This window comes from Neovison vison, chromosome 4 (assembly GCF_020171115.1).
Source record: "Neovison vison isolate M4711 chromosome 4, ASM_NN_V1, whole genome shotgun sequence".
Lineage (NCBI taxonomy): Eukaryota > Metazoa > Chordata > Mammalia > Carnivora > Mustelidae > Neogale > Neogale vison.
In genome coordinates this window covers 216,363,347-216,389,906 of record NC_058094.1, presented here as the reverse complement: position 1 = coordinate 216,389,906, position 26,560 = coordinate 216,363,347, and the positions used below count along the sequence as shown (strand labels likewise).

At 43.6% G+C, this 26,560-nt stretch overlaps 1 protein-coding gene across 1 annotated transcript in view; it reads left to right on the top strand.

Moving 5' to 3' along the window:
* The window catches only part of SVOPL (SVOP like), a 64,433-nt gene that overhangs the window by 10,842 nt on the left and 27,031 nt on the right, over positions 1–26,560 (top strand). Inside the window, exons 4-12 of the mRNA XM_044246668.1 lie at positions 681–752; positions 2,328–2,452; positions 3,771–3,834; positions 6,065–6,190; positions 8,689–8,817; positions 17,728–17,801; positions 21,115–21,332; positions 21,986–22,097; positions 22,824–22,905. Of these exons, the coding sequence (XP_044102603.1) occupies positions 681–752; positions 2,328–2,452; positions 3,771–3,834; positions 6,065–6,190; positions 8,689–8,817; positions 17,728–17,801; positions 21,115–21,332; positions 21,986–22,097; positions 22,824–22,905 (1,002 nt within the window). The remainder of the gene's footprint in view (positions 1–680; positions 753–2,327; positions 2,453–3,770; positions 3,835–6,064; positions 6,191–8,688; positions 8,818–17,727; positions 17,802–21,114; positions 21,333–21,985; positions 22,098–22,823; positions 22,906–26,560) is intronic.

Here is a 26,560-nt window from a genome sequence, read left to right as displayed (position 1 = left end):
TCGGAGATCTTACTAGAAAGGAAAGCAAGTGAAGCTTGGAACTACTTGAAAGAAAAAAATAAGTAGCCCGAAGGCACAGACTGCAGATCACAGCTCAGACTGAGTTAAAATGCTGGTATCATACACAGGTTCTTGAATTTTATCAGCGTAGGATAATCCGTTGTGAGAACAAGGTTGGAAAAGAAACGGATTTATATTAGTTTTGAAGAGTGTTTCTGTATGGATGATTGGTTTGGGTGTTTATTTAAAGTTTATGTTTACCTGTAAAAACATAAAGGAAAATTGCTTCTAGAAGTGGGATAAGGCAGGTCATGAATGAATAGAGCTTTTTTTTTTTTTTAAATTATTCTTAAAATGAAAATGCACAACTATACATCCAAGTAGAATGAGACCAGCGCCACCATCTTGGATCAGAGGGAAAACAGCTACCTGTTCCTCCAATCCCTGTTTCTACTGGGGGGCAGCGTCTCTGGGTGTGGGGCGGGCATCGATGGGAAACATCAGCCTCTGAAGCCCAGACTGTGGAAAATGGAGGTGGGAGAGCTTTGTGAAAAGCTGCTCTCCACCCTTTCCCCTTTCCATTTGACTTTTCATGAAGATGAATGAATGGGAAATGCAGCTCATCAGTGTATTCTAGAAAGACTGCCTACAGGATAATTTTTTTCTCACTCCACCTCCAGATGGTGTTTTTTGGCTACATGGTGTTCAGCATCCTCTTTGGCCTCCTGGCTGACAGATATGGCCGCTGGAAGGTAGGTTGGCCTTGAAGAATGACGTGGGATTTTCTTTCATGATGATGTCACCACTGGTTCTCTTTAGTGGACGTTTCTCTGTCTGTTACAGACAGAATGGGTGGAAATGTCCTTCTCTGACACCATGTGCCCCAGTATCAGGCTTGTCTTCATGCTTTCTTGTCTTTTCCTGGCGTATCCTTCCTCCTATCTGGTCCTTGTTGTCCAGGAGTGGAACTGATGGGTGTGCACGGTTAGAAAATCTTAGAATGTAGAGACTGACACATAGAAACATAGGCAGCTTCACATTAGTTAACTTTGGTATAGCTTTGAAACTCAGCCGCTTGCTCAAGGTCACGTACCTACTAAGATTAAACAGTAAGATTGAAACCTATGTCTTCTGATTAGAAGCCTAGGTCTCGCTCTTTTTTTTTTTTTCCCTTGTCTCGTTTCTGGTAGGGAAGACCTCCTTAAGCATAAGCACAAGGGGACAAGCCCCAAGGGAAAATAATTACAGCATTGGCTTTATGTTTTGAAGTACATGAAGTAAATAACATAGACATTCATAAATTTCATACTGAAAACACAAGTATGTCAAAAAATGTACAAAGCACAAGAAGACATTTTTACACAAAAATAAAAATGGTCAACATTTCTTGAAAAATATTTGATTGTGGGAGCAATTAAAGGAAAATATTAGAAGGTATGAATTTGGGGGTATCCAATCCATAAGGATTTGTTCTCTTTTTGGAGAAGGCTACAAGGGTAGAGACAGCTTCACGTTGTATTGGTTCAGTTTTTCTGACCATCAGTTTGGCAGGAAGAATCAAGAACCTGGGGAACACCCATTCTCCTGGTCTCTTTCATACCAGAAATCTAGCCCGATTAAAGCATCAGAGAACCACAGAGATTACGTACATTGCCACAGCTAACTGCAACCGTGAGAAAACCTCATCATTCAACCACAGGGAAAGGGCTTATACATAATATTACCCGCACTACAGTACCACTGGAATATTTTACAGCCATGAAAGATATATTTTCCCTTTCGACCAAGGAAAATAGGATAAAATAAAAATAATAAAAAAATACAATAAAATAGGATAAAAGTATGTTAACAAGTCTTTTCTGGGGTTGGGAAATCAGGCAAGATAGAAATATTTTTGTTTTTCTCTTTTCTTCCATATTCTCTTCTGTGAATTTGTATTAGTTTTATAATTAGGGGAAAAGCAAGTACCTTAAATTTTCTCCTCGTCCGCATCCCAACACAACACTTTCCTGTGCTCCTAATGAGGGCAGGTTTTTTTTCATCCTGATTTACAAGTTTGGGCACCTGTCACCTGTTCGGATGGATGCAGTGGGGCAGTGTCGAAGAACGGTCGCAATTTGGGGTGTCTGGGCTTTCAGGCCGCACAGCGGTGTGGACTGTGTTATTTGATGATGGTGAGAGATCGGTGAGCTCCCTGTAGAATTAGCTCCTCTGAGACGCAAACCTCCGGATGGAAATTAAAAATCGCCTTCAGAAGGTAAATGGTCTCCCATTAGTTTCTTCCAGAGAGGCAGGTGCCACTAATACATCTCCTTTGGTTGCTTTAGATTTTGCTCATCTCGTTCCTGTGGGGAGCCTACTTCTCCTTGCTGACCTCTTTCTCTCCGTCTTACATCTGGTTTGTCTTCCTGCGGACGATGGTGGGCTGTGGCGTGTCTGGCCATGCACAAGGGTAAAGACCTCACCGAGAGGAGGCTTGAGAGAGGGATGCATTATACCCCCAGATACTTACACAGACGTGGCGGGGGGGGTGGTTCATGGGCCAATAGTACCAACGAGCTGTAAATGCATAAGACTTGACTTCTGCTAATTATTTTTTAGCTCTTTATTTTTTTTATTTTTCTTGAAGTGATGACAGCTAATTCCACTAGGAGCTATTTGCTCATCAAAATGACCTGAGGCTAATGAGACATCATATGTTAATAAAAAATCTAAAAACTCAAAAACCCACACAAAACAAAACAAAACAAAACAAAACAAAATGATGTTTGGTGGTGAGGCTAGCAGAGGGCACTAGAGGTGAATGCGTTAAAAAATTTTTGTCCCTAAGGTTGATCTTTATTTTGTTAGACTAAATGCCAAGCAAAAGTGCCCTAGGAAGCGGGTAACACGGTTTTTTCATTGCTTGAGAATGTGTTGGAAGAGCTGTTTGACCAGAACCACCTGTAACATTGAGGAGTAACCATATCATTAATTTATTTGTTTTTAAAGATTTTATTTATTTATTTGAGAGAGAGAGAGAGAGAGAGAGAGAGCGTGCGCGAGCGGGCATGAGCAGGGGGAGGGGTGGAGGACAAGGGAGAAACAGAGTCCCCACTGAGGACAGAGCCCTGTGCGGGACTTGATCCCATTACTGTGAGGTTATGACCTTGAACCGGCTAAGCCATCCAGTTGCCCAAGGAGTAGCCATTTTAAAATCCCATTGCCCTGTGACCGAAAACTGTGTCTAAGCCCATTTGCAAAGCAGGGGGAGGTCGCTGAGAGAGATAGCGGCTGCAGGTCCTTCTCTGCCCTAGGATAAGTGCACAATGTGTCGTGCCTGGAGAGGTGTCCGCTGAATGGTCAGCAGCTCCGGAGCCTCCTTTAGATTCACAGAGCCCTCAGCCGACTCTCTCCTGGGTGCCGTGGAGCCGTTTACCCTTAGGATGTATTAGGAGATATCAAAGCACCCAATCATTACCTTAATGTGTTGCGGAAAGACTGTCCCTCCCCGGGGCATAAATTAAGCCTGCTCTGAGCTTTGGAGCCCTACAGGAGTAAAAGTTAGCTTGACATTTACAACATCCCTCCGGAACCAGCCCGATACATATGTTAAGAAAGCCCAAACCCTGGCTAATAATTGCAACAGGGAAGCATAATTAGAAAACGGAAGGGAGTATGAGTCTATTTATTTGTCTATTCACAAAATTAATTAGAAGCCTGTGCTTTGACTGCCTCCATTTTCTTTGATAAAAACACAATTATTCTGTTCCCCCTCCCTTCCTGTTTAGGCTAATCATAAAGACTGAATTTTTGCCTACAAAATATCGAGGCTACATGCTCCCGTTGTCTCAGGTAAGATAAAACAGGAATTCTACTTGGGCTTCTGATCCTAGAGGATGTGATGCCCTTGGTTTTGCTTCTGGCTGGTTGTCTGTCGGGTTAGCACACCATCTTGGTGTTAATTAAAGAGCACTGGGAAGGCTGGATGCCAGGGGTCCCATTTCAAGGTGTCCTCAGCCAGGACTTTTGTCACCCAACAGTAGCATTTAGAACACAGTAGCCTCTTCCAGGAAACATTCCAGTGGCTTGTCTCAGTGGAATGATGGAAGCTGAGGCATGCATCTGGAATGGACTTTATCTTCCCCCCTGACTCTTCAGGAGGGGGACATACCTACTAGCCTCTTTAGGGCAGCCTACCTCCCCTTTAGGATTTCTACTGTCTTCGGGGCCACAACTGGCCCATGCCTGTGGGGACATGCCCTAAGTGCCTTGTCCAGCTGAATCATTTATCCAAGAGATTGGAATGTTCCCAAGCCTGCCGCAGGCCCCGCTGGTCACCCAGGAGAGGTTTTGCATCAGAAGCTATGTCAGTCAATCTAGGAGTCCTTGATATCTCTGATGTCATCAGTGTCCCAAAGCCCTGATTTCAGGTGCCCACCAAAAAGAAAGCTCTTCTCACTGAAACATATATTTAGCAATAAATAAAGCGGTAGGAGAATACTTTAAGATTTATTTTAAAAATTTCCAATACTCAATGAAGACAACAAAAAATGACAAAGAACATAACAAATGCTGTTTGTTACTCTTTGCATTTCTCCTGTTTTTTTGATTGTTGTTAAGACAGACAGATGCAGACACTTTTAATACTTAGCATTGGAGTTCATCCTTCTTTTTGCACCAATTTGATTTGTGTTATTTTACTTTATTTTTTTATTATGTTCTGCTAGCCACCATATAGTACATCATTAGTTTTTTTTTTTTAAGACTTTATTCACTTGACAGAGAGAACACAAGTAGGCAGAGAGGAAGGCAGAGCCAAAAGCAGAGGCTTTAACTCACTGGGCCACCCAGGTGCCCCTCATTAGTTTTTGATGTAGTGTTGAAGATTCATTAGTTGCATATAACACCCAGTGCTCATCACAACACGTGCCCTCCATCATCTGACTTAATTATCCCTCTCCCCTCTCCCTTCCAAAACCCTCAGTTTGTTTCCTGGAGTCCATAGTCTCTCATGGTTCGGCTCCCTCTCTGATTCCGCCCCCGCTTCGGTTTTCCCTCCCTTCCCCTGTGGTCCCCATGCTATTTCTTACAAAGGCTTACTGCTGGTCTTCTTATTTGTTGCCTTTTCAGAAGGCACATCCCTGATCACTCCCCATGACATGACTCTTTTGTCATAGCCCTCAGTGCTTTCTGAAATAATCCTGTTCGGTTTTTGTAATTGAAATCTTTAGTGATAAAATAGTCACCCCTTTGTCACCCCTTACTTAGTTGCCCACAAAGGGTCTTTTATTCTATTGTCTTCTCTCCATTTCTGTGAGGTGGAATGGAGGTGTCATCTTCCAGTAGGGAGAGATTGCTTAGGCTAACACCTGGAATCATTCTATTTCCCAAATCCAACAGGTCCAGCCGTAATGGGCTGCCATGTTGTTTGTTGATATACAGTGATATTCAAGATACATTTTTCAGTACAAAAAGCAATATTTATACTATGATACCATTTGTGAAAAAAGAGAACGAGATACACCCTTATTAGCTTATATATGCTTAGAACAGCTTTGGAAGGACCCAAGTTTTCGGTAATATTGGTTTCTTCTAAGAAGAGAACTGGATGACGAAGAAGCAGGAGAGGAAGAGAGTATTTTTAGTGTTTTCCTTTGTGGCTTTTCAGTTAGGAACCAGTTAATCTTTTATTTATTCAATGGGGAAAAATGTCAATGTTTCCAATTTTTAAAACTGTGGTGATAGTACTGACCCCTTGTATAGCTGAGCCTTGCATTTATAGACAAGCAAACTGAGCCGTGGAGAAATGAGGCGATGTTCCCTGTTCATCCAGGTCCTGGAGCTAGTGCAGGGAGTAGAACCCAGACCTGGGCTCCTTAAAGACCCTCTTTCACCTCATCCTCTTATACTGAAATGTTCCTGAGAGAGGCAGGGTTGAGCACACTGATAAGGGGAATTGTGAATGTTTTGTTTTCAAGAAATTATTATAACTTACAACCCCAGATCAAGAGTCACCCGCTCCACCAAGGAGCCAGGCAAATGCCCTGATGGGAGGAATTGTAACCTCTCATCCTCTCCCCAGGTTTTCTGGCTGGCTGGCTCCCTACTTATCATCGGCCTGGCCTCCGTGGTCATCCCCACCATCGGGTGGCGCTGGCTGATTCGCATCGCCTCCATTCCAGGCATCATCCTCATCTTGGCCTTCAAGGTGAGCTGTTTGTTTATGGGCTCCCTCTGGTCTTCTCCTCCAGCTGGCCCAAGGTCCTTTCGCCCCACATGTATCAGCCTCGCTCTGCCTCTTTCCTTCACTCAAGACTCTCTCAATCCGCTTCATCCCTCCCCTCCGTTAGCCTCCCTCGGATCGTTTATTGCTGGAAGTTTCGTCTCACAGCGACACCCCACTTGAGCTGACCCTTCTCTTACCTTTGGTGTTTGGAGTCTGTGCCTGGCACACATTCTCAGGCCACTGCAGGCCAGCTGTTCTGTCCTTCTGCTCTCCCTCTAATCCATAGAATCAATCTCTTCCTTAGGTTCTCCCAGATTTCCCTCATTGTTCAAAGATGGGGCTGGCTCCGCAGTGAACTGGGATGTGCTGTGTGTGTGTGTGTGTGTGTGTGTGTGTGTGTGTGACCTAACACTACAGAATCAGAGAATTTCGTATTTCACAAGCATCCTCGGAGGGCATGTATTTCGTACCCCAACCACAAGCACACATCCAGAACATTCCTGGCTTTGGACACTTTGAGACTCAAGACTTAATAGATGACATCCTATGTCCATCCGCAGGCAGGCCTAGTTCTTAGGAGGTCCTTTCTGATGTGGAGGGGACCCTGCCTCCTCATGAGTTTACCTGCAGTCTTTATAGTTCTCTCTGAAAATCTAGAGGTTCTAGCTTCTACATGATATCCCTCCAAGTGGTTAAGAAATTCTAGCCCAATCAGAGCTTTCCTTCTTTGAATGAAGCAACACCATGACCTTCAACTCTTTCTCCCAACACCTGATCCCAGAGCCCTGTCTATTTTTTTTCTGGATGAGCCCATTGGTCCATGTCTTCTCTGCAGTGAACTGTTACTTGATGTCCCACCCAGAGAGGCAGGTGCCTGGTTCCAGGGGCTTAATGGGCCCAGACCCATCCTTGAGCAGCCTGCCTGCCTTGGCTGGTGCAGTTAGAAACAGACGGTCCTGGCCCCATTCTCCTGGACGAGTGGTTCCACCCTATGAATAGGGCGTATCTCCTAGGGCCCTGTGGAAGATTAAACAAGGTAATGCACACGACTCTCTTCGTGAACCTGGAACACAAACAGTGTTCAATATGTGTGAGCCACACAGCTATGTTATTACCTTTATAAAAATTATTATTTTGAATATCGGCCTTGTCTTTGGATTGAGGACACTCACACCAAGTATGTACCAGGCTCCGCACGAGGTTCTGAGGCTAAAAGTATGCATAGGATATGGTTCTTGCCGTCAAGGCGTGCCAGCCAGTGGGCAAGAGATAGATACGAATACAAAGGGTGATGGTACCCACGGGACTCGGTAAGCACGGTCGCAGTGTTCCTCCTGTGGGTGCTGTAGGAGAGAGCGATTTGTTCCAGTGGGGCGATGCTGTTGAATTTGGCCGTGGGGGGTGGAACAGCCCACACCGCAAGGACCGGAGAGTGGGGCAAGGGCATGTGGGCAGAGCTCAGGCGTCAGCCCAGCCATGAAGGTGTGAAATGCAGAATCTTTGGGGGAGAGCAGGTAGGCTGGAATGAAGCGTGCTGCTGGGGGGTGGGGGATGGGGGGCGGCGACAGGCCTGTGTCCAGATTATGAGGGCTGTCAAGGCAGAGGGTGCTGGCTGTGTGCTGGGAAGCTGGTCTGTGGCTGCGTGGAGCCTGCGTGCACGGAAAGCCAGGGGAGCAGTCAGGATCATCCCAGTGGGAGATGAGGGGCTGCTGGGCGCGGGATGGCGAGCAGGTGCCGCTGCGGGAGGTGCTTTTCTGAGGGAGAACCCGCCCACCTCCATCGAGGGATGAAGGGCAGGGAGTGGTTCAAGGTGATTCCCAAGGTCCCAGCCTCCGTGGAGGCCTGTCTCGTTAGGTGGGTATGTATGTATTTATATTTATTTCTGTATTTGAGAGAACACAGAGCACGGGCGGGGAGAGGGGCAGAGGGAGGGGGACGGGACAGACCCCACTGAGCTGGGAGCCCGACATGGGGCCTGATCCCAGGACCCCCCGATCTTGACCCGAGCCAAAGTCGGTCTTTTAATTGATGGAGCCACCCAGGCGCCCCAGCCTGTGGTGTTGTCCAAGTACAGCGTTCAGTGATCGGTGGGTGGCAGGTCTGGCTTGTCAGGGGTGATGCTCCGCCATCAGGGGCGCTTGGGTCCCTGCCATGGTCGTGCTGTGGGCTGGTGTGTGTGGGAGATCACAGGGTGCCTGGGGGCAGGCTGGGGTGACAGGGCAGTAGAGCGGCCCTGGGGCAGCTGTTTGCCAAGTGGATGTAGCATTTCCTTGTAGTAAGTATTGGGCTGGGCTCAGTATGGGCGCAATACCATCAAGACGGGACTACGGTAAGGGGGAAGGTGACCCTGTTTGTTCCAGACCAGCAGCTTGCTGCTCCTCTGTCTCCTGAAACCGGGGCCTGTGACTACACAGCAGTAATCGTGGAACCCCCCGGGGTCCGCAGCGCTTGAACTCTGATGCTCTTTCCTTCTGTGCCAGTTTATTCCCGAGTCCGCTCGCTTCAACGTCTCCACTGGGAACACTCAGGCTGCCCTTGCCACCCTGCAGCACATCGCCAAGATGAACCGCTCGGTCATGCCGGAGGGGAAGCTAGTGGAGCCCATCCTGGTAAGTTCCCAGTGGGGAGGCCTTCTCTCCCCCACCAGAAATCCCCGCAGTCCTAGAAGGGCAGAGGGGAGGGGACCTTGGCTCTCTAGCCCCACCCCAAAGGGACAAGAGAGAAGTGCAGAGCTGGACTAAATCCAGCTCCTTGGAGAGCCAGTGGCCCTAGCAAGTTACCTGCCTTAGCTTTCCTCATCAACGAAATGGGAATAATATCTACCTTGCAGAGCTAGTCACGTGACTTAGCATCTTTGTTTCCAGGTGAGAGATTGTTTTATAATTTTATTTTCTTGTACTGGTCTTATAAATGATGTAAATCATAAGTGATCTCAAATTAGGAAACCTCATTAAATGATTTCTTTCTTTTTTTTTTTTTTTAAAGATTTTATTTATTTATTTGTGAGAGAGAGAGGGAGAGAGAGCGAGCACAGAGGCAGACAGAGAGGCAGACAGAGAGGCAGGCAGAGGCAGAGGGAGAAGCAGGCTCCCTGCCGAGCAAGGAGCCCGATGTGGGACTCGATCCGAGGACGCTGGGATCATGACCTGAGCTGAAGGCAGCTGCTTAACCAACTGAGCCACCCAGGCGTCCCATCTTTTTTTTTTTTTTTAAGATTTTATTTATTTCTCAGAGACAGAGGCGCATAAGCCGGGGGAGCAGCAGGCAGAGGGAGAGGGAGAAGCAGGCTCCCTGCTGAGCAAGGAGCCTGGTGTGGGACTCGATCCCAGAGCCCTGGGATCAGGACCTGAGCTGCAGGCAGATGCTTAACCTGCTGAGCTACCCAGGAGTCCCTAACTGATTTCTTAAGACACAATTTGGCATTTATATTCTACTGGGCCCAGGGCTCTTAACGTCAATCTGAAATCATTTCTTACACCAGCCCTGACCACGCACCTATAGGTGGGTCAATCACAGGCCCTAGTGGTACCTTCCTCACCTGTCCCGCCAACTCAGCAACACTTTATGTAAGATAGAAATTCATCTCTTGGTTGTGGCCGGAGTGTGGTTATAGAGGTGAAAGGTGCCCCTGAAGTCATTTATGCCAAATATTTATTTTGAGGGGAGCAGTGGGGGATAACAAAAGGGTGTTACATGGAGGAGTTTTTAAAACTATGATTTAATTTATATAAAGGTTAGAGTCCACTTTTGTTTAAGACCTTTGGTTGAATCCATTTTGGTAGTGTATATATTTTAGAAAATTGTCCAGCTCATTTAGGTTTTCAAATTTCAAATTTGTTGATATAAGGTTGTTCCCAGTGTTCTCTTAGGAGTTTCAAAAATCTGCTGCACATGTCCCATCTTTCATTTTCATGCTGTGTATTGTGACTTCTCTCTTTTTTCTTGGCTCTCTTACTAGAGGTTTGTGCATTAACTTCAAAGAACGGGCCGCCTAGGTGGTTCAGTGGCTTAAGCCTCTGCCTTGGCTCAGGTCATGATCTCAGGGTCCTGGGATGGAGCCCCACATCTTCAGGCTCTCTGCTCAGTGGGGATCCTGCTTCCCCCTCTCTCTGCCTGCCTCTCTGCCTACTTGTGATCTCTGTCTATCAAATAAATAAACAAAGTCTTTTAAAAAAAAAAAACTTCAAAGAACAAGGGCTCTTTTTGTTGTTCTCTTTATTGATTTTGTGTATGTGTGTGGTCTCGTTAATTTCTACTCTTTGTTTTCTCTTTTAGCTTTTTATGTTTTTCTAGCTTCTTGAGTTCTGTACTTAGCTCATTTATGGTCAGTCTTTTTTATTTTTAATGAAATATTCAGCTGCATTTAGCAAGCTTTGTTACAGAGTAATTTTAATTTTATTTCTCTTTGGTAATTGATCTGAGTTTCTCTTTAATCAGTGAGTTATCCATTAACACTCCTTTTTATTGTTTTTTTCTAATTTAATTTCATTTTGGTCAGAGGATATTCTCAATTATTTGGAATTTTGGAGATTTTTCTGTTGTTCTCTACATAGTCTCTTCACTGATGTTCCATGTGTGCTTAAAAAGCATGTATTCTCATTGAATATATATGTTTTGTTATATACTGTTAGTTATGCCATATAAATCTCTGACACTTGTGCTAGATTTTGCCTGGCTGAGCTAACAGTATTTCAATAAGATGATGGCTTTGTTCTTTCCTCTTTATAGTCATGATAGTTTACTTCAGATATTTTGAGGATCTCTTGTTGCTTCTTTTTTTTTTTTTAAAGATTTTATTTATTTATTTGACAGACAGAGATCACAAGTAGGCAGAGAGGCAGGCAGAGAGAGAGAGAGGAGGAAGCAGGCTCCCTGCTGAGCAGAGAGCCTGATGCAGGGCTTGATCCCAGGACTCCGAGATCATGACCTGAGCCGAAGGCCAAGGCCTTAACCCACTGAGCCACCCAGGTGCCTCCTCTTGTTGCTTCTTAACATATGATTGGCTTAGTCTCATGGATTAACCTTATTATGTTGTTATTTTATACTGGTTTGGGCCTTAAATTTTATTTTCTGTTATGTTCATATATTGACATAAGAGGTTAGGTGAGGTTAACATTTTTCCTGATGTCTTTTTTTTCCAGACCTTAATTTTTAACTTTCCTCTGTTGCTTTGCTTTAAAATCATTTCATTTTTTTTAAAAGATTTTATTTATTTGACAGACAGAGATCACAAGTAGGCAGAGAGGCAGGCAGAGAGAGAGGGGGAAGCAGGCTCCCTGCTGAGCAGAGAGCCCAATGTGGGGCTTGATCCCAGGACACTGGGATCATGACCTGAGCCAAAGACACAGGCTTTAACTCACTGAGCCACCCAGGCACCCCCAAAATCATTTCTTGTGTATATATAGCTGATCTTTATTTTTTTCACTCAGTCTGCTATTCTGTGTCTTTTAGTAATGGATTTGATCCATTTATATCTATTGTGATTACTCACATATTTGGACTTAACTTCTGCCATTTTATTTTTATATTTCCTCTTAACCATCTCTTTCATTCTCTCCTTCCTTACCTTTTATTAGAGTGAATCGGTTTGCTTTTCTCCCCCCTCCTCCCTGTGCTTTCTTCTACTGGTTTGGAATTTGTTCACTCTTTTTCTTTTATTATATATTATTATTATTATTACTATTGTTATATAAGAATATATTATAGCCCTTAAATATTGAAAATGTGTACCCACAATGTCTTGATTTGTATCTTTATTTGCCATCTGAACAATACAAAGCCCTTGAAGATGTTCTGATCTGCCCTAGTCTCATCTTGAGATTATTTTTGTCTTCTGTTTTTGTCTCATGTTGTTCATAAGTTTCCCTTGATTAGACATTATTTTCTAAGCAGGTACCTATTTAGATTTAGATTTGTCAGGGTGCCTGGGTGGTTCAGGGGGTTAAAGCCTCTGCCTCCTGCTCGGGTCATGATCTCAGGGTCCTGGGATCGAGCCCCACATCGAGCTCTCTGCTCAGCGGGGAGCCTGCTTCCCCTTCTCTCTCTGCCTGCCTCTCTGCCTACTTGTGATCTCTGTCAAATAAATAAACAAATAAATCTTTTAAAAAAATAGATTTAGATTTTTCTTTTTCAGTGGTTTCAAACTTACTTTTTATGGCATTTTGGCATCCTTCTCCCTTCTATTGGGTTAATTTGGTTTCATACTTTTTATTTAAATGTTGGATCTACCTGGGTTTAATTGAATATAAGAAACATGGTCTAGCTTTGTCATATCTAAATGGCTAACCAGTTGCACTCATATATTTTTCTGAATAATTCATCTTTTGTATATTTGAGTCTATTTTTGAATTCTCTATTGTGTTCTAATGACATATTTGTAGATTCATGTATATATGGGGGCTTATATAATAAAGAGGGCATTTGGGAAAAGGATACAGGTTAATTGTTAGTTCAATGTGACACTTTTAATTACAGTATTTTTCATATCTAGTAGGGTAAGTCCCCCTTGTCAAAATTCGTTTTCAGAATTTTCCAAGTTGTTTTCACAGTACTATTTTTCTAGAACAACTTTGAAGTCACTTTATAAACATCTCTTAATTTCCCCCTAAAACCTAGGAGAGCTTAGTTGAGATGGTGTTGAAATTATTAGTTAATACCTAAAGAGAATTGATAACTTTATAATATTAAATATTTTTATTTTGATAAAACTATGTTCCCAATCTTCAAGTCTTTTTATATTGTCAACAACATTTAAAAAAAAAAACCACCCAAAAACCAAGACAAAAAACTCTTATTGGAAGACTGAATTTCCTGAGGGGAGAGTTCTCCTTATATGTTTTTTATCTCTATTTTTGGTCTCTTTTTTTAAAATGTACATTTTTAACTTGATACTTAAGGAAAATCCTATGAGGTAGGCAAATACTGTTATTTTTTTGCATTTTATTTATATATTTTTTTAATTTTTAAAAAATATTTACATCCAATTAGGCAATATATAGTACTTTCATTTGTCAAATTAAGAAACTGATCTCAGAAAAGAAAAGGGAGGAATCCAAGATTCTAAAATGAGTACAGTTGACTCTTGAAAAACACAGGGGTTAGGGATACTGACTCCCCATGCATTTGAAAATCCTTGGGTTAATTTCCTAAATGCCACATTTGAATGAAGTGATATGGTATTTGTCTTTCTCTGACTGACTTTTTCACTTAGCATTATACCCTCTAGTTCTATCTATGTCGTTGCAAATGGTAAGATTTCACTCTTTTTTATGGCTGAGTAATACTCCACCATATATTTACACCAATACTTCTTTATCTATTCATCTATGGATGGATCCTTGGGTTGCATCCATAATTGGGCTGTTGTGAATAATGCTACAATAAACATAGGGGTGCTACTATATCTTTTCAAACTAGTGTTTTCATATTCTTTGGGTAAATACCTAGTAGTGATGTCATCTTTGGAGATTGTTTCCTTGCTGTGTAGAAGCTTTTTATTTTGATGTAGTCCCAGTAGTTTATTTTTGCTTTTGTTTCCCTCATCTTAGGAGACATATCTAGAAAAATCTTGCTATGGCTGATGTCACAGAAATTACTGCTTTTGCTCTTTTCTAGGATTTTTATGGTTTCCTATCTCACATTTAGGTCTTTAATCCATTTTGAGCTTATTTTTGTGTATGCTGAAAGGAAGTGGTCCAGTTTCATTCTTTTGCATGTAGCTGTTCATTTTCCCCAACACCCTTTGTTGAAAGACTTTTTCCCATTGCATATTCTTGCTTCCTTTGTCAAAGATTAATTGGCCATATAATTGGGAGTTTATTTCTGGGCTCTCTATTCTGTTCTGTTGATCTATCTGTCCATTTTTGTGCTGCCAGCACCACACTGTATTGACTACTACAACTTTGTAGTATATCTTGAAATCGGGGATTGTGATACCTCCAGTTTTGTTCTTTTCAAGATCACTTTGACTATTCAGGGTCTTTTGTGGTTCCATACAAATTTTAGGATTATTTGTCTAATTCTTTGAAAAATGATGTTGATATTTGGTGGGGATTATATTTAATCTATAGATTGCTGTGGATAGTATAGACATTTTAACAATATTTTTTCTCCAAACCCATGAACATGGATATCGTTCCATTGCTGGTGTCATCATTTTGAAGTGTACAATTCAGTGGTATCAAATACATCCAGAATTTTGTCATCATCCAGAATGGACACTCTCTTAGACAGTAACTCCTCACTCCTATTCACACCCAATCCTGGAAACTTCTACTTGCTGTTTCTATGAGTTTGCCTATTCTCTATTTCCTATAAGGGGAGTTACGCAGTACTGTGTTTGGCTTATTTCACATTACAGCCTGAAACAGGCATTCATTAATGCTCATCTCATGGTGGCATCCCCTTTGAGACATTGCAAACCTCTGCGCCACCAAGCTCAGTCGCCTGCCAGTCCCCCTGGATAATAGTGGCTTTTCCATCCAGTCTCTCTTTCTCTCTTTCTTTCTTTAAAATATTTTATTTATTTATTTGACAGAGAGAGATCACAAGTAGGCAGAGAGGCAGGCAGAGAGAGAGAGAGGAGGAAGCAGGCTCCTTGCCAAGCAGAGAGCCTGATGCGGGACTCGATTCCAGGACCCTGAGATCATGACCTGAACCAAAGGCAGAGGCTTAACCTACTGAGCCACCCAGGCACCCCAGTCTCTTTCTTTCATGCTGCCACCTCTTGCCCCAAGCCCTGTGATGTCATCCAGCACAACACTATCAGACAAGTGTTCTTCAAGTGCCAATACCACCCCTTCTGTTCAGGACCCTTCAGTGCCCACCCCACGCTGCCCCTCTCAGTCTCTGACTGTGGGTGAAGCCCAGAATCCTTGTCCTGACATTGAAGGTCTTCCACAGTCTTTATCAATCAGCCTTTGCCTCCTTAGATCCGTGGCTAAGTGCAGGTTTTGCTAAGAGGAGGATTGACAAAATACAAAGTTGCTGGACATATGACCAAGCGAAAGGCATCTCCAGAGAGATGGGGAATGACATAAACAGGGACACCAGCAGCTGTAGGTTCTCACCAGAGCTGGCTAGCCTGTGGGGGGAGGCTGTTCTTCCATTTTTTCCCCTTCCTGGTTTATTAAGTTGTAACTGACACACAACCTGGTGTAAGTTTAATGTGTACAGTGTATTGATTTGATACACTTGTATATTGCAAAATGATAACTGCCCTAGAGTCAGTCAACACCTCCATCATATCACACAATTACCATTTCTTTCCCTTTTTTGTGGTGAGAACATTTTTTTTTAAAGATTTTTTTTATTTATTTATCAGAGAGAGAGGGAGAGAGAGTGAGCACAGGCAGACAGAATGGCAGTCAGAGGCAGAAGGGGAAGCAGGCTCCCTGCTGAGCAAGGAGCCCGATGTGGGACTCGATCCCAGGACGCTGGGATCATGACCTGAGCTGAAGGCAGCTACTTAACCAACTGAGCCACCCAGGCGTCCCCTGTGGTGAGAACATTTAAGAGAGACTCTCTTAACTTCAAAATATATGATGAAGTATTGTTACTATCCTAAATCGGGGAGACTCAATTCTGGTAACAAGAACCTTCCCTTTTCCACCCCCATCTCGTCTCCATCTTCACATTCCCCACACTCCACCCTCCCTCTTACATCCTTCTCCTCTCTCCCCCTTTGTCTTCTTCCTGCTTTGCTCCCTTGCCCGCAGCTTACAGCTTCCGTTCACATGCCCATCTGATGGCCTTCTCCTTTATGATTGTCTCTCGTGCGGGGGCCCTGTGGATACAGAGCTACAGGCCATAGACCCTGCCTTCAAGTTTCTGATAGCCTGTTAGTGAGATGAGGCTCATACAGCAAAGAATCACTAACTCATCAGCCAGATGTTAGAACCGGGTGAGTGGTGCCAGCAGCAGCACATGGGATCAGAGCAGAGAGATGAGCACTAGGGCAGCAGAGCCTCTCCGAGGGGATAATTGAGGCATAAATTGAACACAGAGGAGAGGCAGCTTCAGGGGAGGAAGGAGGCAGAGTGGTGTGAGTCAAGACCAGAGAGGAAGGAATGTGCAGTGGGTTTGGTCATGTCAGTGCCATGAGAACGTCACGCCGAGGAGGCTGGACAAGACTGGATGCCCAGAGCAGCCTCTGTACCTTCACTGCACACATGCAGCGATGAGTAGCTCTGGGGACCAGCTAAGGAAGGGCCACACCATAGATGAGTGAATGAGTCCACCAATTTGGATTGTAGACAAAGGTTCATGACCACATAATTTCTTTGAATATAATTTATGACTCCTTGTGATTCACTGCAGACTCAGTATTCTGAATCTCTAGGTGTACTTGGAGAGGGGAATCCAAACTCTAGGGGGTGAGTCAGGGACGTAGATGGGCGAGACTCAGGACTAGTGTTTAGCAGACCTGGCACCAGGCTGGCTCTGCTTCCAAACAGCTCTGTGACCCTGGGCAAGTCACTTACCCTCTCTGGGTCATATAGTCTGTATTGGAGAATGGGAGGCTAGGACGACTTGAGAGGTGTTCTAGTGATGTCTAACCAGAGCCCCAATATGGAAAGCAGATGAAAGGGGCCAGTCAGCTCTGCCCACAGTGACCTCTACGAGCTGAGCCTAAAAGTCATTGGATCAGCAAGGCATGGGGCTGGCTCAGTTGGTAGAGCTAGGGGTTGTAAATTTAAACCTCACCATGGGTGTAGAGATTACTTTAAAAAAAAAAAAAAAAGTCACGGGGAGCAAGTTTCTTCAAATTAAACTTTTTGTGACCACAAAATCCAGGACACCTAGGATCACACTCCTGGTCTATCTAAAGGGGGGCTTTAATTCCAAGTCCATTTGTGAGAAAAGAATAGTTGGTTTTCAACTGAGTACCCCCCTACACACACACACACACACACACACAGTTCTTAGCTTTATTTTTTTATGTTCCTAACTTTAAATAAAAATCCATCACTGCTCAATCATGTATAACCCATCTTTATTTTTCTCCAAAATGTTGGTTATAGCACTGACTATGGGTAAGAGCTTTTGCTCATGACCCTAAAGACACAAAAAGAAATTGGGCATTCTATCCTCTTTCCAAATGTATGCTGTTCTTTTTTGTACACAATTCTCATGCTCTTTTTTAATGGTAGATTTTCATTTTAATGTGAAGTTTAAATGACTCTCCCAACAGGTTTATGGTTATGCTTTTCTTATATCCTACTATTTTCTGTGCTTCATCCCACCGCTCACCAGCACTGGTGAGAAGAGGAGGAGGGAAAGGGTTAGAATCTTCACTTCTATGGGCTGGACCTTGCCAGTGAAAATAAAAAGCATGCAAAGACTACTAGCCGAGATGGACGAGTAGAAGCAGTGATCTGTGGGCTAGGCCAGGTGCGCTCATGGGTGCCCCATTACGTTCCCACACTGTTCTTACTTTCTGTTCTCTAAAATACTAGAGAACACTTTGCCAGTCTGTGAGCCACTAAACCTAATCTGCCTGTCCCTTTTCACCATCCCAGGAAAAAAGAGGAAGATTTGCAGACCTCTTGGATGCTAAATATTTACGGACCACATTACAGATCTGGGTCATATGGTAAGAATGTAATTATTTTAAAATGACTTTTCAGTAAACACAGAGCTGACTTAAGTAAATCCACTCAGTGCCAGTGGGAAGTAAAACCACAAGGCTGACTCCAGCAATGTCTTATCTTTCTATGAGCTCACTTTCTAACCTTTTGTAGTCTGGCCTTTTTCCTCGCTACATGACAGAAAGGGATCCTTTGAAGTCACCAATAATCGAATTCAATGGGATAGACTCTGGTGGTTTTCTTTGTGTCCCACTTCTCTGTAGCCATGACCTTGAGTACACAAAGATTTTCTAAACAAGATACACAAAGTCCTCCTGCATTAAATTAGGAACTCTGTGCCATGAGAGATCATGAAGAATCTGAAAGGTAAGGTCACCAACTGGGAGAAGAAATTTCTAAAATACATGCCCAATTAAATTTTATATATATACACAACTATAAATATATATAAAATTATATATATAATTCTTTCCAACAAGAAAAGATACCCAAACCAATAGGAAAATAGGCAGAAGACATGAATTGGCACTTGACCAAAAATTGTATCAAATAAATGTATGAAAACATGCTCAACCTTAAAATCACCAGGGAAATGCAAATTAAAACCAACGAGACCCATTACAAATCCACTGGAATGGTTAAAATTTAATTAATTATGCCAATTAACTATCCAATTAGATTAACTCTAGCAAGTGTTGGGAATAATGTTAAGTAATGGGAACTCTCGCGCACAGCTGACTGGAGTTCAAAGTAAAACCACTTTGGAAAATGGTTCAGAGGTATTTATCACAGTTGAAAATATGCATAGTGTATGGCTCAGTAATTCCATTCATAGCTTTATATCCAACAGAAATGTGTACATGTTTACCAAAATACATTTGCATGAATGTCCTTAGCATTATTTTATTTGTAACAACCCCAAACTCTAACCAGCCACATGTTCATTCACAGTATAACGGATGTGCTGTGAAACATTCATAAAAATGAAATACTTAAAAAAAACGAAATATTTTACCATAACAGGAAAGAGAAAACTAGTTATCTACATTCAATATGGCTGAATCTTACAAACATCGTAACGAGCAGAGGAGCCAGACACAGATACATATTCTGTGATTCCATTTATATAAAGATAGAAAGCAGGCCAAACTAATCTATAGTGTTTAAATTCAGGAAAGTGTCTATCTGCCTTTCTCAGATAAAATCATTATTAATAGGCTGGTATGTTTCCTTTTAAGACTTTAATTTTTAAAAAACTCTCAATATTTAGGGGCGCCTAGGTGGCTCAATGGGTTAAGCCTCTGCCTTTGCTGAGGTCATGATCTCGGGGTCCTGGGATTGAGACCCCCATTGGGCTCTTGGCTCGGCGGGGAGCCTGCTTCCCCTTCTCTCTCTCTGCTTGCCTCTCTATCTACTTGTGATCTCTCTGTCTCTGTCAGATAAATAAAAATCTTAAAATACTCTCAATATTTGGAAATTGAACTAGAGTTACTGTATTTTTTTAAGATTTTATTTATTTACTTGAGAGAGAGAGAGCACAGCAAGGGGAGCAGCAGTGGGAGGGGGAACAGTGGCCCCCCGCTGAGCAGAGAGCTTGATGTTGATGTTGGGCTGGATCCCAGGACCGAGATCATGACCTGAGCCGAAGGCAGATGCTTAACTGACTGAGCCACCCAGGTGCTCCAAACTAAAGCTATTTTAATAACAAAAGGAAGTATTGTAACTACTGGGCTTTTTTTCTTTTTTTTTATACTTTTTATGAAAATTTTCAAACACACACTGAAGTAGAGGATACCATGGTGACCTCCGACTGATCTGTCCCCCATAACTGACAGTCACTGGTAGTCGCTCCTGGTTGCCTCGGCTCTGTTTTCCAGGGCCTATTTGGAAGCAAGCCCAGGCTCCGTGACCCTTCATCCCCAGATACTTCTTTGAGAGTCTCAACTGCTTGAGGACATTTTCTTAGATGATTCCACTCCTGTAATTAAAGACAATCATCTCACTAGTATCAGCTGATGCCCGCAGCACTGGCGATGGCCCCGGCTGTCCCGGCATACGCGGTGCACAGCGGACTTTCCAAACCACTTCTGTGAACCTGAGAGGGGCTCCGGGGGCGTTTCTGGGGGGCTGATGCTTCTTTCCTTGACTCTGACACATGAAATTTTCTGTATGTTATTATAATTTTCTCTCGACCCAAGTATTTACTAAAGAATAGACAGAAAGAAGACAAGAAGTAGATATAAAGGGAAAAACTCCCAGGGCTGCTCATGGCTGGCTAGAGACAGCTGTGAGTCAGGCAGAATTCTAAAGATTACTACCGGGGGCGCCTGGGTGGCTCAGTGGGTTGAAGCCTCTGCCTTCGGCTCAGGTCATGATCTCAGGGTCCTGGGATGGAGCTCCGCATTGGGCTCTTGGCTCGGCGGGGAGCCTGCTTCCCTTCCTCTCTCTCTGCCTGCATCTCTGCCTACTTGTGATCTCTGTCAGATAAATAAATAAAATCTGAAAAAAAATAAAAAAAAAAGATTTCTACCCCCCCTCCACCCCCACCCCCCCAGATGACCAACAGGATTGGGTGCCGGTGTGAAGGGGCCGCACAGATGTAATTAAGGTTTCCCGCCTTAAAATCGGGAGCGTCTGCGGGACTAGGCAGGTGGGCCCAATCCAGTCACTTGAGTCTTTCAAAGTAGAGAGATTTCTCCAGCTGGAAACAGAGACGGAGCAGAAGAGAAAGCACGAGGTGAGGCGGGGCGGAGAGATTCTTGGGCAGAAGGACCCAGGGAAGGAAGGAAAGAAGGGGGAAGGGCCGGAGGAAGCCAGCCTGCCTGCAGGAGGGGAGAGCAACGGGTCAGCAGTAGCAAGGAGACTGACATGCATCGTCCAGCCCCAAGGAGCTGAGCTGTGCCTGGGTCCGGGCAGATTCTGCGCCCCCCACCCCCACCAAGGCCTCAAGAGACCCACACAACTTCGGGCCTACAGAACGGAGGAAATAAATGTGAGTTGTTTTAAGCAACCACGTTGATGCTAATTTGTTAGAGCGGAGACAGAGAGTGAGTCCACGCTTCAGATTTCCTTCACTGCCTGTGGGGTCCTCCCGGGTCCAGCCGCAGGTTGCGCCTGCAAAACCCTTTCCCACCCGGGGTTCCCCTGCACGCCTCCCTCCGGCTCCCCAGGATAGGTGCGCCCAGCCTTTGGAGCCCTTTGCACCCGGGGCCTCCCACCCGACCACTCTCCCCCTTCCCCCCCACTTCTCCCCACCTCTGCTGGCGCTGCCCCTCCTTCAGGCTGGCTTTTCTAATGAGCCGCTTCTCTCCCTTCCAGGCTGGGAATCTCTTTCGCCTACTACGGGGTCATCCTGGCCAGCGCCGAGCTGCTGGAGCGGGACCTGGTGTGTGGCTCGGGGGCCAAGTCCGAGTCCCAGTCCGAGGTGGCCGTAACCCTGCCGGACACAGAGGAGAGCCACAGCCCCTGCCACTGCCACATGTTTGCCCCCTCCGACTACAGGACCATGATTATCAGCACCGCTGGCGAAATTGCTTGTAAATGTCGACCTCACTGTTTTGGGTCCCTGTCTGTTTGGGGTGGGGGGCCCTGTCCTAGACGTGGCTCCTGCCTGGGCAGAGCTGAGCAAGTGCCCACACCCTGCTCACGTGTCCCCAGTGTGGACTGGTGTGGGGAGAAGTGTGCAGGACTAGAGCTTTGAATTACTGTATCCTATCAGTTGTAAGCTGCATCCCCCCATCCCCCCACCACCACTTTGGAAGTCTCTGAAATTGAGATGTGTCTTACAGTGGCTCCTGAAATTTCGATTTGCAGCACTGTTTGCATTTTAGTGGACATAAAATAATAGTACTTAAAAATCAGTGGTGCCATGAATTTAATGGCAAACAGTATAAATCATTTAAAATACAGATCTAGAAGCTTTGCAATTAACGATAGACCTACATGTTCTAAGAAGCTTCTTGGGCAGAAAGTACCCTTTCTGCACACACCAGTGCTCGTCCTTCTCGGACCCGCGAGGAAAAGCCTGGCGAAGGAGTCAGGAGGCGGATGACCATGGGACTGGATTTGGGCTGGAACACACATGAGGTCTGGATGAAGTTGCCTCTTTCTGAAATGACAACGGGGAATCCTTGGTAAATGCCACTTGCTTTCGAGGTTTCATAAATTGTCACTGTCGTTTGTTTTTTAGTGAATCCTCTCAATATCCTGGGCATTAATTTCCTGGGAAGACGGCTGAGCCTTTCTGTCACCATGGGATGCACCGCCTTATTCTTCCTTCTCCTCAATATTTGCACATCAAGGTATTTTTCTCTCTGATTGCTTGAAAATAATCTAGGTTTGTGCGGTGGGTTTAAGTTGTGGTTTCCTGACCCATAGCGTTCCGTGGGCATCAGGGCAAGCCCCTTTGACCTGGGGAGTAGTGAATGCGCTCCTGGTTTGACTGGAATGGTCTTCCCTGGTACCCACCACTCCCCCTTCTCTCTTCTACTGACCCAGCCCTGCCTCTGCGCTCCCAGGGAACAGGTGGGAGCGTAGGCGCAGTCATTCCACCCACCGAGATATTAGGATCTTTATGCCAACCTTCGTGGAACCCCAGGACTCTAGTTGTTTTCCAAATTATCTGGACCATTGTTATGATAGCTCAGGGAAACAGGTAACCTACCTGTAGGGTAAAAAATTTGTTTCACTCTCAATTTGCAATCCTAGAATGTCCTCAATTGTAATCTCTATCATTCTGCAAACCACATCATTTCCCAAAAAGGGTGGTAGCAGAAGGGGTGCTCATCTGGGGCCCCAGGCTGGAACAGCACCCTTGGGGGGGGGGTGGGAAGGACAGATGGGGAGTTGGGTTGAAGGTTGGGGTCCAGCATTTACTTTAGGACCCCACAGTCAGGCCAGGAGAGGAGCAGCACCTCTCCAGGACATGGTTATCTGTGGGCATGTATTAGCATCTGTAATGCTAAGCTGTGTGATGTGAGCACCCTCCATGCTGCCTTTTCTAACTTTTCTGGCATCTTGTTCCCTAGTGCTGGCCTGATTGGCTTCCTCTTCATGCTGAGGGCTTTGGTGGCAGCCAACTTCAACACCATCTACATTTACACTGCTGAGGTCAGTTGTGGGTTGGTTACTCCCAAGACATGCAAGGCGAGCTACTTCGATTTCACCGAGCGTAATTTTCTTTATAGCTCCATCCCCTCATTACAAATGGCAAGATTGCATTCTTCTTGATGGCTGAATAATATTCCATTGTAGATCCAGATCACATCTTCTTTATTCATCAGGTGCTGGATATTTGGGCTCTTTCCATCGTTTGGCTATTGTGGACATGGCAGCTATAAACATTGGGATGCAGGTGCCCCTTCAAATTAGTATTTTTGTATCTTTGGGTTAATATCTAGTAGAGCAATTGCTGGGTCATAGGGTAGCTCTCTTTTTAACTTTTTGAGGAACCTCCATACTGTTTTCCAGAATGGCTGTATCAGTGTGCCTTCCCACCAACAGTGTAGGAGGGTTCCTCTTTCCCCACATCCTCCCCAACACCTGTTGTTTCCTGTGTTGTTAGTTTTAGACATTTTGACAGGTGTGCGGTGGGGATCTCATTGTGGTTATGATTTGCATTTCACTCATGAATGTTCTTGAGCATCTTTTCATGTATCTGTTGGCCAACTGTATGTCTTTGGAAAAATGTCTATTCTTCTGCCCATTTTTAAACTGGATTATTTTGGTTTGGGAGTTGAGTTTCATAAATTCTTCATATCTTTTGGATACTAACTCTTTGTTAGGTATGTCATTAGCAAGTATCTTCTCCCATTCTTTAATGTTACTTTTTTTAAAAAAATATATTTTATTATTTATTTGACAGACAGAGATCACAGGTAGGCAGAGAGGCAAGCAGAGAGAGAGAGAGGGAAGCAGGCTCCCTGCCGAGCAGAGAGCCCGATGCGGGGCTCAATCCCAGGACCCTGGGACCATGACCTTAGCCAAAGGCAGAGGCTTTAACCCACTGAGCCCCCCCGGCACCCCTCTTCTCCCATTCTGAAGACTGCCTTTTAGTTTGATTGATTGCTTCCTTTGCTGCGCAGAAGCTTTGCATTTTGATGTAGTCCCAATAGTTTATTTTTGCTTTTGTTTCCTTGGCTTCAGGAGACCTATTTAGTAAGAAGCTGATATCAGAGAAGTGACTGCCTATGTCCTCTAGTATCTTAATCGTTTTCTGTCTCACATTTAAGGCTTGCACCATTGTGAATTTATTTTTGTGTACGGTGTAAGAAAGCGGTCCCACTTTTGTTCTTCTGCATGTTGCGGTCCAGTTTTCCCAACACCATTTGTGGAAGAGATGATCTTTTATTCCATTGTATATTCCCTCCTGCTTTGTCAAGGATTAATTGATCATAGTTGTGGGTTCATTTTTGGGCTCTCTATTCTGTTCCTTTGATCTATGTGTCTTTTTTTTCTTTCTTTTTTTTTTTTTTTTTTTGTGCCAGGACCATACTATCTTGAACACTACAGCTTTGTAATATAGCTTGAAGTCCAGAATTGTGATGCCTCCAGCTTTGCTTTTCTTTTTCAAGATTGCTTTGGCTACTTAAGATCTTTTGTGGTCCCACACAAATTTTAGGATTATTTCATCTAGCTCTGTGAAGAATACCAGTGGTATTTTGATAAGGATTGCATTAAAGGTATAGATTGCTTTGGGTAATATAGGCATTTTAACAATATTCGTTCTTCCACTCCATGAGCATGGAATATTTTTCCATTTCTCCGTGTCATCTTCAATTTCTTTGACCAGCGTTTTATAGTTTTCAGAGTACAGGTCTTTCATCTCTTTGGTTAGGTTTATTACTAGGTATCTAACGCTTTTTGGCACAATTAGAAATGGAGTCAATTTCTTGATTTCTCTTTCTGCTTCTTCATTATTGGTGTATAGAAATGCAACAGATTTTTTTTTTAATCCTACCACTTTACTGAAATTGTGTATCAGTTCCAGCAATTTTTAGTTGGAGTATTTTGGGTTTTTTATAAAGACTATTGTGTCATCTGCAAATAGTGAAAGTTTGACTTCTTCCTTGCCCATTTGGATGTCTTTTATTTCTTTTTGTTGCCTGATTGCTGAGGCTAGGCCTTCTAGTACTGTGTTAAATAATAGTGTTGAGAGTGGATATTCCTGTCTTTTTCCTGATTATAGAGGAAACATTCTCAGTTGTCTTCACTGAGAATGATACTAGCCATGGGTTTTTCATATATGGCCTTTATTATGTTGAGGTATGTTCCCGCTAACCCTGCTTTGTTGAGGGTTTTTATCATGAATAGATGTTGAAAGATCATGTGGTTCTTATTATTCTATTAATGTGATGTGTGTATCCTTCTGACTGATGGGCAAATGCTGAACCACCCTTGCAGCCCAGGAATAAATCCTAATTGATAGTGGTGGATGGTTCTTTTAATGTACTGTTGGATTCCATTTGCTAGTACATTATTGAGAATTTTTGCACCCATGTTCAGCAGGGATATTGGCCTGTAGTATTGTTATTTAGTGGAGTCTTTATCTGCTTTTGTTATCAGGATAATGCTGGCCTTATGGAATGAATTTGGAAGTTTTCCTTCTATTGCTTTTTTTGGAATAGTTTGAGAAGAATGGGTATTAACTCTTTATTATCTATCTATTTATTTATTTATTTTTAAAATACTTTATTTATTTATTTGACAGAGAGAGATCACAAGTAGGCAGAGAGGCAGGCAGAGAGAGAGAGGGAAGCAGGCTCCCTGCTGAGCAGAGAGCCCAATGCAATTCGGGGCTGGATCCCAGGACACTGGGATCACGACCTGAGCTGAAGGCAGAGGCTTTAACCCACTGAGCCACCTAGGCACCCCTTAACTCTTTTTTAAGTGTTGGTAGAATTCACCCGTGAAGCCATCTGGCCCTGGACTTTGCCTGTTGGGTGATAGTCAATTACTTATTCAATTTCTTTGCTGACTATTGGCCTGTTCGTTTTCTGTTTCTTCCTGTTTGGTTTTTGTAGTTTTTATGTTTCTAGGAATTGATCCATTTCTTCTAAGTTGTCCAGTTTGTTGACATAGAGTTTTTCATGATATTCTCTTGTAATAGTTTATACTTCTGTGATGTTGGTTGTTACTTCTCTCTCATTTGTGATTTTATTTATTTGGGTCTTTTCTTTCTGATAAGTCTGGCTCTGGGGTTATATCAACTTTGTTTTTCAAAGAACCAGCTGCTGGTTTCATTGATCTGTTCTATTTTTTTCTAGTTTATCATTTATTTCTGCTCTTATCTTTATTTTTTCCTTCCTTCTGCTTGCCTCATTTTTCTTTTTCTAGCTCCTTTAGGTATAAGGTTAGGTTGTTTATTTGAGATTTTCTTACTGCTTGAGGTGGGCCTGTACTGCTATGTACTTCCCTCTTAGGATCACTTTTGCTGCATTCCAAAGGTTTTGGCCATTGTGTTTTCATTTTCATTTGTTTCCATGTATTTTTAAATTTCTTCTTTGATTTCCTGTTTGACCCATTCATTGTTTACTAGCATGTTGTTTAACCTCCACATATTCATGGTATTTCCAAATTTTTTCTGTGGTTGACTTCAAGTTTCATAGAGTTGGGACCAGAAAATATGCATGGTATGGTCTCAATCTTTTTGTACTTGTTGAGGCCTGACTGTGACATAGAATGTGATCTATTCTGGAGAAGATTCTTTGTGCACTTGAAAAAAAGTGTGTATTCTGCTTTAGGATGGAATGTTCTGAATGTATCT